The 16,281-nt window shown below is 35.5% G+C and overlaps 1 protein-coding gene across 7 annotated transcripts in view; it reads right to left on the bottom strand.

Moving 5' to 3' along the window:
• Window positions 1-16,281, bottom strand: part of Sesn_2 (sestrin homolog) — a 49,801-nt gene that overhangs the window by 1,190 nt on the left and 32,330 nt on the right. For 6 of the 7 annotated variants that reach the window (XM_011198210.3, XM_054234528.1, XM_054234527.1 and 3 more), the window contains 5 exons: window positions 9,978-10,142; window positions 1,588-2,164; window positions 1,178-1,490; window positions 904-1,099; window positions 38-148 (listed from right to left, as the gene is read on the bottom strand). In XM_011198210.3, the coding sequence (XP_011196512.2) occupies window positions 38-148; window positions 904-1,099; window positions 1,178-1,490; window positions 1,588-2,164; window positions 9,978-10,142 (1,362 nt within the window). The remainder of the gene's footprint in view (window positions 1-37; window positions 149-903; window positions 1,100-1,177; window positions 1,491-1,587; window positions 2,165-9,977; window positions 10,143-16,281) is intronic. The other variant, XM_011198209.3, reaches the window with a different exon arrangement.

The following is a 16,281-nucleotide window of genomic DNA, read 5'->3' as shown; positions in this document are numbered from 1 at the left end:
CTATATATTCTATTTTCATATTAAACAATATTCTCACCTTTTCACTGTCTTGTAGTTCGACGAGTATACTATCATAGTCCTTGGTGGTAATCCTTTCTGGGAAGCAGCAGGCGGTTTTTATGAACATTTTTAAAGGACGGTCCAATAACTGTTAAATAATTTACGAAAAAAATATTGTACAAACTGAAATTGACTTAAAAGCTAGTACACGTACAACAGTAGTACCGTAAATAAACAGTTATGTAAAAGTAGTTACATGCGTTAATTTTGAACTTTCTTTCAGTGCAATCACATATACAAACTTACATATTTATAGATAAATATCTCTTTATGTGCGTGCATTGGCCTAATTGGTGGGTCTTCATTTCGCTAAATAATTTTACAAGAATCTAACCAAACCTTTCCTAAATAAAAATGACATCAAATTACATTGTAAAAGTATTTGTCCCGCAGCTGAGTTTGCAAAAAGGATTTGCATTCAATTATCAACTCAGTTAAATTGTTAAATGTTGGAAGAATCTGATAGACATATAATAGATATAGTGGGCATATGCGGTGGGTTCAGAAAATGCGAGAACATCCGGTGTACTTTTTCCATGAAAGAGCCTTTCTATTAAATGCCAGCAGTCATAGATGGAGGGGTGTTATTACGACATAATTATTGGGGAGAAGTAATTAAAGGAATACTTGTACAGTTATGTATATATTGTTAGTAACATCTTGTACTAGAAGCCACACAGAAACGTTGTTAAATACATTTATAACTAATTCGTTTATATTGCGTTTACTAGTCCGCCGAAAGCAGATTCTCTACCAACACCACGCAACCAAGCACACACATTAAACAATAAATATGCTGCATTTGTATTGTTGTTCGGAAAAAGAGTTCGGATACACACGTACGCATTTATTCACCTGATTCACTTCACCGTAATCGTAATCGTCATGGCGTATGCCATAGATGCATTGAATGTAATTCCATATGGCCCGACGGAATTTCGAGGTGTCCACATTGCGGTAGCCACCCATGGTGAAATACGTCAGATTGTAGGCGGCACGAAATTTTTGATCCAATAGAGTACCCACATCGCTGTACAGACTATATAGTGAGAGATATATAATTGTGATGTATTGCTTCTTGCGAGTTAAAAAACGCTTTGACGCTTTGTTGCCTTACCCATTGACCAACGAGTAGCCGTGATCGTCCCACGAGTAGTCTTGAACACGGAAGGTGGTGGGTATATTCTCGGCACCGCGACGCGCAAAGTCCTGATAGGTGAAGTTGGGATCCTCGATGTAGTGCGAGATGATTGGTGGCACTTCGGCGGTGGCTTCATGCGCGGCGGCGGGCAATTCTGCGGTTTGCATCTCAACACTCTTGAAACGGTTGCTCAGCTCTGCTTCGCTGCACTCATCATGCTTTTGTGAGAGCACTTTCATGCGTTCGACCAGAGCCTCGACGGGCACATTCGGTTGGGGCGAGCCGGAAGCTGCAAAAGACAACAAACATACATGCGTTACTTTCATATGGTTAAGCCGTTTCATCGAGTACACGTATGTATGTATGTAAGTTATGCGTATGCTTACGTGTATGTTTAGCGACGCCATTACTGATAGCGCCATTTGTGGTGATGTCAGTGGGCATGGATGTACTGCCGCCAATATTTTGCACGTTATTATTGTACACCTGATGGTTGCTATGGTCTAGAACGTTGTTGTTATTGTTGATCGTTATCTCACTTAGGACAGCCTTTTGTTGTTGGGGTGTTTGTTGTGGCAGCGGTTGGTTCGTCGGCAATTGCTGCTGCGCGGTGGGCAATATTGCCGGGGCAGTCTTCAATTTCGGACTAGACAGACCATCCAGTTTCTGTGTGAGACCGCAGGAGAATACAAAGGAAGACAGCGAATGAAAATGTGAGAGCAGCACCATTGCGTGCACAACCTCAGACAGCGACCAGCTGTTTTTGCCTTTGGTGAGACCCTCAATGTGCTCTTTACGCAGGAGCCACGGTCGATGGGCCAGTATTTTATTGATATCATATATGGCACGTAATTTTGATGGAATATAATCTAAGCCATTAAGCCACTCGGCCTTGCCGCCCTGATTGATGAACTTCTTCTCGTACATTTTCACTAGATATGGACATTGATGGCGGGCTGCAGCCTGGAAAATTAAAGAGAATTATCGCTTTTTTACTAATTTCGAATAAACAATGACGTTTTTGGTTGGATCATAGAACCAAAGGAAAGTAGCCATGATCTGTCATCAGAGATGCTCTTTCATCAACTGCGAAGTAAACAGATATTATATAATAAGAAGTAAGGAATACCAAAGCTCGGCCGCATTCAACATTAGTTTCCCTACGATCAGGATACAGATGTATTGGTAAAGCCTGAGGTTATAATCTTATTTCAAGTTAAAAGGCCTTGGAGAGGTCGGTGGTGCTACGTAAAAGTAGGCAACGATGGCAAGACAGTAACTTCTCAGCAGACATGGCAATTACAATTAGCAGAGACCCATTCTCATTCAACAACCTAGTTTCACGGACATTTCATTTAATTTTCAAGAGGAATATAGTGTGTGCGTTAAAAAAGATGTTCACGTAATTTCTTCTCGCCTTCCTAGAAACCCAAATAGCCGTTGCATTACGTGTCGGTAATAAATTTTTTGCTGCACTCAAATTGCCAAAAAACAACGAAGCAGACACGAGTGAATTACATTTCGAGAATAACAGATGAGATGTACATACATATCTCAAGAGCCAAGGAAGCGAAGACAAAGGCGTGCGACTGAAGAGCGGTCACACAACAAAATAAACTTTTGCAATTGCAACTGATTTATTGTATGCCGTCGATTATTTGGGTTAATTTGCTATAAACTCGTGCCGTCAAACGGACAATATTTAAGAAATAAAATTCAATTTTTAATGCTAAACTCAAGTGGAATGCGTGAGTGTCCATCGTCGGCGAAAATATGTTTGCGAAGCGGCGTGAATTAAAAAACAAAGCACTTATTCAAATGCATCTATACTCGAATGTGGTATGTATGTATGAATGCATGTGCGGTGCCAATGCATTTGTAGATTTGCACAGATGCGTGCCTGTTTGGCTGCCCGGTCCACTGGGTGTGCGCTGCAGTTGCGTGTTAACCACACTCGCATACACACTTACACACATTTGCAACATACAAAGCACAATGAGTACAATGAATGCACCGATGAAAAGCTCACACATTTTAGTGCGCTACGCATCGTTAGGCAATTACGAGGCAAACAAACAGCGCACACTTCTGACTCACTCCTACCCATTGTACAGGGTGCTTCCTATCGCCATCTTTTGGGAAATTGTTGTAGATATCATTGTACAAAAAATTTTTCGCCCACACTTTCACACTAACGTCAAAGCAGTCTGTTTATTTAATATTTGAATTATTAGAAATCATTGTTTAGGTCTGAAATTAGAATAGTACGTTTTGGTCCAAAGATACAAGTTTTTATTGTTTGTTAATATGTGCATCTCTTATTTATTTGCCAAGTTCCTCATTAGAATGAAACAATAAAAATGTGAATAATATGTTACATCAGTCATAATTCGAGTGACCACAATAACACAATAACAACATACATACAGTATGAGCATTCAACTCATTAGCATTCACAATATAATTAAATATAGTTTTATGTGTCTTCATAAATCGCATCACTAATCCAAGCTATACTACAATAATAAATTAAATTATATGTAATAGATCTATTTCTGTTCATCTGAGCAAACAAGAACAAAAAAAAAGGTATCAGGTACAGAACGAACAAATATGCACGAATTCAGGAATTCAATTATTCAGAAAAAATTTCATAAAATGATAGGGTACCTTCCCAACATATATTCACATTTAGCACATTTATTTTATGTTAGCATTTAGAATACTTTTAGCGATATATTCTTAAACGAAACAGAAGAATTGAGAAAAGTTAATAAAAATATTCACTTCGCCAGAATTTGCAAAGCAGCAAGCCAATAAATAGAACCCATCACATACATTCGTTTATATATTTCTGTAAAAATGGATAATTTCTATGGGTAAATTCTGAATATCAGCTTTTGCTTAGGGAGATCTAAGAGTGATTGACAAATATATGATATGCCTCATAGCCACATATGCAGTGTAGTGAGATTTTGATTGTAGAGAATTTGCAATAAAACGTCGTGGTTACTTATACGCACTGTCATACCATTCGCGTTGCCAATGTTCAGTTTCAAAATGTTTACCATACATATTCATATTTATAGAACGCTTGCACTTAATTATTACATCACTCAACAAATGTTATTTTCTACATATGACTCGTTGCATGTTTATCATCAAGTTTTCCAAAAAATCATCTACATTTTTCGTTCTTCAGTTTTTTGAGCCACATTAGATCGCATTTGTACATAAAGAATAGGTGTGCATACTAATATTTATGTATGTATGTATGTACGCGTATATATGGAGCTAGATGTAGACGCATACGAGTATGTGCACAAACAACAGCCAGAATTGTAGCCAAGCAGTCTCATACGACAAGAATTTGCATTTGAACAAAGAGAAAAATCAGCGGGCGAATGTGAATGTGCTCTGCTTTCTGTGCCAAATTTGCTTTACTTTGCTTTGTTTTGCTTTCATAGCTGATGCAGTGCAGTGTGTGAGTAAGCAAGTAAAAGTGCCAAGCAGCAGCGCGGCTTATTCACACATGTTGACACTGTGGCTGACATGCCAAATAGCTGAGATGCACAAATGAATACTCAGTGCACAAAATAAAAAAGTAAAAAAAAAAAGAAAAACACAACCACAATGTGAGCTGTCAATTTGATTGTTTTTATTTGTTTCTTGCTAGTCTTGTTTGCTGTTTATTGTGAAAGCTATTTTAGTGGCCTATAACCGTGGCTCCGCTCTTGTCGTCTTGTCGTTTTGTGTTGCAGCTATGCTAGCTGGTTGTCAGCAGTGTAGAGCGTTTTTCTGTTTGAATCTCGGCAATTGTGGTTTTTGTTGTTGATTGCATTGCCGATTCGATGTGGATGGTCTGCCGTTGACCGCCAGATTGAGCAGATGTTTTATGTTTACAATTAGGCAACACGAGTAGTCAGTAATATAGAATAAGAACACCTATGTAATGTGGTAGTTAACGTTTCCTACCTGCCTAAGTTTAAAATGTATTGTAATAAAAACAATAAAAACGATAACAAATTCAAATAAATCCAAATCTATGTAGGCACACAAGTACAGCACAGATACAAGGCATAGATGAATCTGAGAGTGGATAGAAATACTCGAAACTGCTGGGTGAAATGGGACTAGTGAGGAACACACTAGCTTTAACCAGTTAAGCCACAATTTTGATTGGATTTTTATTTGGCTTCAGCGGTTATCTTTGTATTTGAGTAAAACGAAGGGCTGATCATTGGATCATCAGAGGTTAATATTGACTAAATATTTTCGATCTATATTCGACCGAAATTGTAGAACCTCGACATTTAAAAAATACCAGACTGACTGGTTGGGACCTCGACTCATTACACTCGCACCTATATTGTACAGCAGTTGTGAGTAGTTGATTTTGCAGCGGGGTAAGCACGCGACTTTGTGCGTGAGTGTGTGGAAGTAGGCTAGTGAAGTGCAGCTGTAGAGTCGCCGCTACTTTTAATGTTGATTTCTAAATTATCACAAGTTTCTATTTATAGATTTATTACATACATACACATTTTCATTAAATGCGTGCAGCAACAACAGATGTACCACAATGCTAGTGCCCATATGCGTACATTTGTGTGTATACGAATATACATATGTGCTTGTGTTTGTGGTGAAATGGGGGCAACGAATGGTGGGCAGAGCAAATGTTTTATTTTTGTTATCAGCGTGAACTTTTCGAAATACATTGTACAAGTGTTTAAAACAAAATATGGACAACAACAACAACAATTTTGAGAACTGTGTATTATGGAGTGAAAAGTTTCAGTGGTCATAACAGCTCTCATCCGGTTAAAATATACGCAACTACACCTTGGCAGCTTATTCCTTTCAACAAGCAAATTTATTAAATAAATATTCTATATATTTATAGAAAATTAATATGTGGCAATTAATTATAATAAATAGATCCTTGCTATATTCTTGTAAACTCACACACCAAGCAAAGACAAATCATATCCCCTCCCCCCTCTAAAGTCCGTAAAGTTGAATTTCAATGTATATGTATATGAACTGATATGTGTATTTACGGTACATATGTATGTGTATATGTAACGCTAAATATGTATATTAATCTTGATGTTTACGAATATGTGTGCAACAACAAACTCAGGAAGGTAGGCGAACTTAGCAGTGAACGACCTCGAGGCAATTGACGATGTTGTTATTGCTGTTGTTGGATTGGCTACTTGACTGCCCGCTTGATTAACTGACTGGGATGGTTATTTGTGGTTGTTGGAGGCCGCTGCAGTTGCCAGCTGTGTAAATTGCAATTGTAGGCAATAAAGCAACTCAAATAAAAAAGCAATAAAAAATACAAAAATAAAGAAAAAATTAGAAAATAATAAAACGCCGTACATGTGCATATATGTATGTATGTATGTAAGTAAATAGTTACACTTACAACTAAAGTGATAACAAGTGTGCTCGTTTTATAAAAAAAAAAAAAAAAATCAACAACAACAGCTGCAAAGGCTTTGAAAACAGCGGGAGACAGTGCACAACAACTTTTTAGCGTAAGTCAGCTTTAGCATTACATATATTTACATACATAAACACGCGCACAACAATGCATACATACGAGTATTTGTGTGAACCTACAGCAACAATGCATTGAAAACGAAACTAAAATCGAACCAGTGAGAAAATGAGCTTTAAAAAGCTTGTAAGGAGAGAGGCACCGTTTACCGACTAGTTGCGTATTCGGATCACACTAGTGGTGAAGTAGTTACTGAATAAATGGCACTGAATGGAGGACTAGTGCAAAAATGCCTATAAAATACGATTTTTTACAAGACTGCAATATCGTTTTCGGTTATCAGTGTTGTTGTTGTTGCTATTTTCTGTAAGCGTCGCCATGTTTATCTTTACCAAGTGGTTTCGTTGTAGTTGTAATTATTTGTATTGTCTTTTTTCATTGCTTCATAGTGGAGTCTGCCACAAGCGTTGGGTAAATGATATCTTTTTCTTAGCAGCGACAATTGCGATGCATTTTCCATTCGCAAAAATAATAATAAATGCATTTACAGTATTTCTCCGAAATAACGAATATGCGTTATAACGAAAACCGCTTATTACAAGCAAATTTTTACACTCAGTTCCTTAAATAACGAAAATCGGGCATTTGTAAGCACTCGGTTTAACGAACAACATGAAGAACACATATGTAGAAAGAGTTAAAAATAAATAAAACCGCGGTAAAACATAATTTAACAAAAATAATTTTAAAAATTTCATGTACAAATTTAAAAAATTAGTACAAGGAAAATGTTTACTTTGATAGAAAAGCTTAAAATTATTGATCAGCACAAAAAAAGTACATATAATTGTGTAAAAAAATTAATTGAAATACTGCAATTTTCGGATATTTAATTAATTTTTATTGAAAAATATACCCCTAAGTGAGTACTCGAGTGAGTACGAAAAAATCGTTATAACGAACTGGGCTGACAATCAATGTGTTCGTTATTTCGGAATACTACTGTACTTCGCCTCAATTAATCGCAGATACCATAGAAGTAGTCACTTGTTGTTGATAAATCATTCAATTTGTGCAACCACCAGCCATAACTCAATTATTGAATTATTGTCACGTTGACGGATGAAGCGGTTGAGCTCAAGATCAGCCACATCGTTAAGTACGCATTAAGGCTTTGCATAAATACATAGTTTGATGTGGGTGTGGATTACCTACACATGCGGCAGAATTTACATTTCTTCATTAACACCCCGCTCTAAATAAATTGTATATATCTATTTACGGTGATATTTAAATAAAAAGCAGCTCTATATATGTATGTATGTATATTTTAATTTGATATATATTCGGTTGCATAGACCTTTTTCTCGCGTAGTCATAACTTCATCATTGAAAATTATTGAAAAGTTTGTACTCCTATTTTGGAAGGCGAATAATGACTTTTATAGCTCTGTAATAACACTGCCAGCACATAGCATCTATGTATTACAGGTACGTTCATGGTTAAATGCACATATAGTCACAGTTGCACTTACACACTTATCGCCACCAGTCTACACGTGTGTTTGGCGAGCAAACAAAATAACAGAGTTGTGGTTCACTGACTGATGGCTGTGCGCCGTTGTTAGAGCTTTTGTATTGCAAACAAAAACTGTAAAGCCTCAAAAGACATAACAGTATTTTTAGGCATATCTACGAGTATATGTTCATACATGTGAAGAATCGCTTAGTTCGTAACGAATGTGTTTTAAATTTTTCATTCTCAACAGCACAGAAGAATCTGAAGTTCTTAGCACAAAGACAAATAGAAGTGGGAAACCGAAATGCTCGTGATTGTGGTCGAATATTAGAAGCACTCCCAATTTGTGGGAACCCACTAATGGTCAGTAGTCAAAGGGTTTCAAATAGCATCTCTGCAAGTGTGTGCCGGATTTTGAATAAATAGAGGAAATATCGTTTTTAAGTTACGCAATTGATTGTAAACCCTAGGTCTTAAATGTGAACTGATGTTATACACCAGATAGGAGATAAAATATTGAGTTACTTTTTTCGCTTTGTCGATAAAATGAAATGCAAACCACAATAATAGATTATAACTCAACAGCACTTCTTTCAGATTACATTACTATTAGACAAGTGCATATATAATTATTATGGAGCGCGAATTATGACTGTCTATTGATTTTTTTGTTTTCTAGAATAGTAATAGAAACTTATAATTGTTTACTGCATTTAATTATCATAATAATAATAATTGTTACTATTTTTTTTTGCATTGAAATTCTTAACTCACAAATTTGCAATGCAAATGATATTCTCTGTTTATTGTTATTCAATATTATTGTTATTGTTGAATGCAAATTATGTCGTCCTTATATTATATACCCACAGACGCCAGCTGATACACGCCGCTTGATCTACTCACATTGTATCGAAATCGCGATACAAAATTATTTATAAATTTCATTAACATCTGAATGGTTTTCTCTCCTACACGCATATGGATACAGACTACAGTGATGCAGCAAAACAGTAAGACAATTTTCCAGTTTATAACTAGAAATTCAATTTATATAACAGCTAAATATCAGATAACTAACTAAACTTTGTTTTATAGGGATTAAAGGACTCCTTGGATTATTATAGCTCCATAGCAATACCATTATATTTTCTGATTTCTTAGAAATGCATTATTTCTCGGTCACCCTGTGTGGGGTTGCCGTTAACACTGGTTGAAAAGTCCTTTGTAACTAGTTGATTTGGCAGCTGAGTACTTGGACCATAACGAGCTTTCTAAGCGATTGTTATTATTAATAATTAATAATATTTGAGTAGACGTAAGCGTGCTTACGTTTTGCTGTTTTACAATTGTGGTGTTCTCTCATTTCATTTTTGCTCCAAAACGATGTATTTTACTAGTAATAATTTTCTCGAGGAAATAACTTAAACATTTATGCACTAGTATGTTGAAGATTTAACTGTTGTTAATTGGAAATAATAGCTGACAAATGTCATTACTTATTAAATTGACTTTCCGTAATTGCCAAAACGCAAGCAACTGATATAATAAAATAATGTTTTATCCTTACTTAGTAAAAGGAAAATTAAAACACAAAAATAATAATATTTTTATCATATCTCAAACAAGCGCTCGGACGATTGCGCTCGAATATTTGAGAAAGGGTGGTATATTGGTTTTAACACAAAATTTGCATCGAATGTTAAATATGTTAGCAATTATCTCGAGCATAAATTGTTATTACTTACAATTATAGCCAAATAGTAACGATAGTCATATGGCAGGGGTCCATCACCGTCCATAATGAAGTTTTGTGTTCGCAGAAAATGATCGAGGAAACGCGGATGATAATTAATCACCTGCGAAACCTGATCCAACTCCAGTTCTTCCATATTATAATTTTGATTAGAACACTGAAATCATAGGCAAGAATTAAGTTAATATTAATTATTATTTAAAGAAAGTAATGAACTCAATTATTGAATAACAAAGATAAAATCAAATGGATGGATAATAGATATTTATACGCCAAATTCAAATACTTTCAAAGGTCATCAGTACTACAGTCATATTAAATAAATAAATAATGATAATAATAATGATTTTGCTCATTCCGTCATAATCTTAAATACACGCTTGTTGTCGTGAACTAAGACATCAAGTAAATCTAATTTATTTAGTCTAATCACCAACAAACAAGAGTCAGACTAAAGTATTTGTCTTTTATTTCTCTGCAAAAGAGAAATCATTCACCAACGACGGTTAAGGGTATTACTGACGAGAATCTCTCTGCCTATTCGGAACAAATCTAAAGCAATCGAATTCAACAATTTCAAAAACTAAAATAAATAACTTTTTTACAACAACTATGTTTATACATATTGTATATATTATATGTATATCCCGAGTATACGAGTATATACAAGAAACACAATAATTTACCGTTTCAGCTATGTAGCCTTTGACGCAGGCGTTTTGTTTCGTCGTTTACTTTTCTAATTCGTTATGAATATATATTCAAGCGCTAAAATGTTTATATGCAGCATTTATTTATTAATTAAATTTGTCAACGAAACTAAAAGACAGAAACACTTAAGATCAACTAAACAATGCATGTTTGCCACTGGCGCCTCACACTCAGCCATCCATACACGGTCTAAGTGGCGCACAGCTCGAAATAGATAGCTTTAAAACGGTTATCCACTCAAGTGGCTCCGTCTTCAACTGCTACTCTTTTCGCTACTGTTAACTATTGGCCAATAATTAATTATATTTTGGTTGTTTAATATTCATTGTTGACTTAAATGGCGCCAATGCTAATGAGCTACTATTGACAACAATAAATACTATATTTCCACACTCTCAAACTAAAATCTGTGGGCAAAAAATGTCAGAAACACCTCCTGGTTGGAAATAGCAATTAAAGTAAAACTATTTACATAGATTACAGTTATTCCGAAATTCGAATTTTGACTACAAACATTTTTAAGCACTTCTTCTATAGGCCGCATAAAAACTGCATAACGTTTTTGATGCCGACATGACGTATACGCAATTTATTCATGGAAAATTATTGGTAAAAATATATACTTTGTGATAATAAGGTTTAATATCGAATTTGTAGTTAAGTTATACTTTAAATATTCCGAAATAACGAACACATTAATTGTCAGACCAGTTCATTGTAACGATTTTTTCAATAATTCGAGTACTCACTTAGATGTATATTTCTCAATAAAAATGAATTAAATATCCGAAAATTGTAGTATAATACATATTGTAATATTATAATATTGCAGTATAGAAATTTTATTAATATTTTTACACAATTATATGTCATATTTTTTGATCGATAATTTTAAGCTTTTCCATCAAAGTCAATATTTTCCCTGTACTCATTTTTTAAATTTGCACATTTCTTTTGAATTTTTTCAAGAAATTTTTTTTTTTATTCTGTTTTACCATGATTTTATTTATTTTTAACTCTTTCTACATACATATATGTTCTTCATGTTGCCCGTTAAACCGAGTACTAACAAAAGGCTATGCCACTGAAATGTTTTGTAGGAGAGGCTGATAATCAGAAAATTCTTCTTCATTCGCTTCAGTTATTGAGCCGTAAAGTTTGCTACGTACAAGAGGGACGTAGATGGATTATTACAGATCAATTAGAAGCTAAGATCTTCCAGGTTAAAATGAAATCGAGGGAGAGTAAAGGCAATTACGGTGCTTCAGCATTACCGATCCACTATCCACTGTGTATAATCAAGTAATGAGTCCGAAAAGCAGTTCGTTTAGCCGAAACCGACAAACTGTAAATAACAGCATAAGTGGAATTTATATAATTATTAATAACACAAATTAGTTTGAATTTTTTCAAGTTAGATATTTTACGACTTCAACCTACTTTACGCCTGCTCATACGAGTATTGCCAAGCAGTCGACACTCATTAATAATGTTTTGGATAATACATATGCTATACGCATGAACATACTCGCTTGTACATATGTAATAAATATGTGCAGAATTATTTGCTAGAAAAAGCAAATACAAGTAATATACGCTATCAAATTAAAAAACACTTTTCAAATTCATAAACAGCATAAACGCGACAAGTTTTCAATTAGCATTTAACAGCTTGTACGCCCCAACGTTTTGGCTGAGGCGAGACGAACTTCACTGTTGAACTGTGTTACTGACTCTGCGGAAATTTGCATATTTATACAATTTGAGACGAACGAATATAGTTATGCGCCCGCACACACATACTCGTATCTCAGCACGCACCTACGAGTACAGACATGGATACACGAGCTCGCATGGGAGCACAGATGGTTGATGGCCAACTTACGAGTCTAACTTAGCGCGCCGTGTGTTCACTTCATATTTCGCATTGTTGTTCTAGTTGTTTTGTTTTTACTACAACAATAATAGTGAAGAACTATGGCTTGCGCATATTTCGCTGGTTTCTTAATTTGTGTTCGAAGCGAAAAAAATCTAGTCTACGCCCTGCCGAAAAAAAACTTATGACAGTTTTGAGTCCATCAAATGCGGGCAATATTTGTTCGGCATTTAAGGTCACAAACATATGGGTAATGGCAGCAAGCAAAAAGATAAACAAACTAATAAAACAGTAAAAAATGAGAAAACTGTATACCATACAGACATTGTGTACAGTAAACACTCACACACACACGCACAGAGCTCAGTGAATGTGGTATACAATATACACGAGTATTATGTGTGCCATGTTTGCAAAAAACATTATGTCTTTATTGCTTTATTGCTTTTATTTATTTCATGTTATTCGGAGCTTTATTGGTATAACACATTAGGCAAAGCCTCTAATGATAATGAGCCACAGCCGTCAGCCGTCAGTCGATTTCAAAATTGACACACAACTTTGTTACACTCGTAGTGAACATCTTAATGAGGAAACCCGTAGCCAAGCGAAGTGATCGTTTGAAGTTGTCTGAAACAAGCAAAATGCCAATGAGTGGGCATTTGCGGCGCGTGTTCTTTATCGCCGTCTCAGAAATAATGTTTTTCAAATTCAAATTCAAATGAGAAAAAACGATCTTTCTGATGCAACTAGTCTCTTAGATAGAGAAACCCGAAAGTAACACCTAATTGGATGATTCAATTTCCGAAATTACAAAACTGGACAATTTCGAAGAAAAGAGCATGCCGACAATAAATGTATCGCTTCAAGGAGCTATGAGAAATTATCACATTTATAGTTGATTTTTCCCTCAAATAATAATACATTTTGTAGGAATGTTTGAAAAAACTAATGTCCTAGGTGTTCAATTTCTTTTTATAATTCATAATTACTGGCAATGAGAAAACAGTGATTTAGCGCCTAAGCTAAGATTATTTACAATTGTGTTGTGTTCCTTTTGTTTTTTTTTTTTGTTTTTTATACTCTTGCAACAAAAGTTGCTAAGAGAGTATTATAGTTTTGTTCACACAACGGTTGTTTGTAAAATTAAATGAATTAGATATAGGGTTATATATATCAAAATGATCAGGGTGACGAAACGAGTCAAAATTCGAATGACTGTCTGCCATCCGTCCGTGCAACGGATAACTTGAGTAAAAATTGAGATATCTTGACGAAACTTGGTACACTTGTTCCTTGGGACCGTGAGAAGGTTGCAAAATGGGCAAAATCAGCCATCAAAATGCCACGCCCTCAAAATGGCGAAAACCGAAAACTCAAAAAAGTGTCATAACTAAGCTATAAATAAAGTTATAAAAAGTAAAGTAAACCAAACTTTCTGCAGTCGGTTCCCTTACGTACCCCACCATACAGAGTATAAAATGTTCGGTTGCACCCGAACTTAGCCTTTCCTTACTTGTTTATTTATGTTTTACTTCATATTTTACTTCCTAAAAGAGGCGATACACACTTGTCGTTCGGACTGCATTTCATGCATACATAATGTATGTAGCCAAATTCATACCAAACACGACCACGGGTTTACGATCATGTCACGTCTGAATTTAATCGCTTGAATTGGCATTCGCATTCAGTAAGTGGCAATAGCATAAAAATGGTTATGCTCGAACAATTTATGTTTGAACTGACTATATTTGAAGTCTTTGAACTGGTTCGAAACAGTCCAAACTAAAATTTAGAGCACATTTAACCTTGCCAAGTCTCTTTCAGACTCTCGCTTCAATATAAAGTTATGGAAAGTTTTATGAGGTCAGGCAATCTTTGAAAATATTTATTAAATTCGAAGTGGACACAATGGAAAATATTTTAAAACCGCTTAAGAATTATAGAAGCTAAAAGGAAGCTCTGTGAAGAAGCGTTAGGTTAAGGAAAATATTTATTTACTTTTAATGATTTTGTATAATAAAGGGTGATTTTTTAAGAGCTTGATAACTTTTTTTAAAAAAAAAACGCATAAAATTCAAAATCTCATCGGTTCTTTATTTGAAACGTTAGATTGGTTCATGACATTTACTTTTTGAAGATAATTTCATTTAAATGTTGACCGCGGCTGCGTCTTAGGTGGTCCATTCGGAAAGTCCAATTTTGGGCAACTTTTTCGAGCATTTCGGCCGGAATAGCCCGAATTTCTTCGGAAATGTTGTCTTCCAAAGCTGGAATAGTTGCTGGCTTATTTCTGTAGACTTTAGACTTGACGTAGCCCCACAAAAAATAGTCTAAAGGCGTTAAATCGCATGATCTTGGTGGCCAACTTACGGGTCCATTTCTTGAGATGAATTGTTCTCCGAAGTTTTCCCTCAAAATGGCCATAGAATCGCGAGCTGTGTGGCATGTAGCGCCATCTTGTTGAAACCACATGTCAACCAAGTTCAGTTCTTCCATTTTTGGCAACAAAAAGTTTGTTAGCATCGAACGATAGCGATCGCCATTCACCGTAACGTTGCGTCCAACAGCATCTTTGAAAAAATACGGTCCAATGATTCCACCAGCGTACAAACCACACCAAACAGTGCATTTTTCGGGATGCATGGGCAGTTCTTGAACGGCTTCTGGTTGCTCTTCACCCCAAATGCGGCAATTTTGCTTATTTACGTAGCCATTCAACCAGAAATGAGCCTCATCGCTGAACAAAATTTGTCGATAAAAAAGCGGATTTCACATTTCGAACCGAACACTGATTTTGGTAATAAAATTCAATGATTTGCAAGCGTTGCTCGTTAGTAAGTCTATTCATGATGAAATGTCAAAGCATACTGAGCATCTTTCTCTTTGACACCATGTCTGAAATCCCACGTGATCTGTCAAATACTAATGCATGAAAATCCTAACCTCAAAAAAATCACCCGTTATATCAGAATTTACTGAGCCACTGTTTCTGTTAAGCACACACATTCATATGCACCTATATAAATTGATTGCCAAATTGTAAACATGTGTAAAGCACGACAGCTGTTGAACATCTAAATACCAGACAACTTGCTCAGTTTAAGCTGCACAAACTGTTGTATACGTATAACATTACACACTAGTAAAAATACGCATAGATATACATATATATCACATATCCACTGAAAAACAGACCACAATTTTCCTTAGGTAAATCCAGACTATACGCACAGCCACCATGCCCTGGCGCCCGACATGCAAATACAAACGAAAAACTACGAAAATATGTCTGTAAGTATGTGAGGCGGTCTCGCCTGAGTGGAGGATGTTGCTTTTCCTGTTGCTGCTGATAAAATGTAAATTATCGCTGCCCCTAAGTGCTTTCATAGTAGTTAAGCTTTAGACAAAACAAATCATTCAGCTCACACATATTCATACTAAGGGGAACATATGGTGAGCTAACCCAACGTCACTATAAAAATATCTATGCGTGTGTGTTTGTTGGTGTGTGCGGGCAGTGTGCTATCAGCGCCCTTTCAAACGTATGAGTTTGTTTGCTTCGTCTGGTTTTTGTTTTGATTAATTCACTTGTTGCATTGCTCCCCTTATTGTTATCGTTGTTTTCAATTTTGTTTTTTGTTTCTGTTTTCGTTTTTGTTGTTGATGGCAATATAAGCAAATGGAGACATATGGAATTTATTTA

Source organism: Zeugodacus cucurbitae, chromosome 6 (genome assembly GCF_028554725.1).
Source record: "Zeugodacus cucurbitae isolate PBARC_wt_2022May chromosome 6, idZeuCucr1.2, whole genome shotgun sequence".
Classification (NCBI taxonomy): domain Eukaryota; kingdom Metazoa; phylum Arthropoda; class Insecta; order Diptera; family Tephritidae; genus Zeugodacus; species Zeugodacus cucurbitae.
This window is presented reverse-complemented; position numbering and strand designations above follow the sequence as displayed.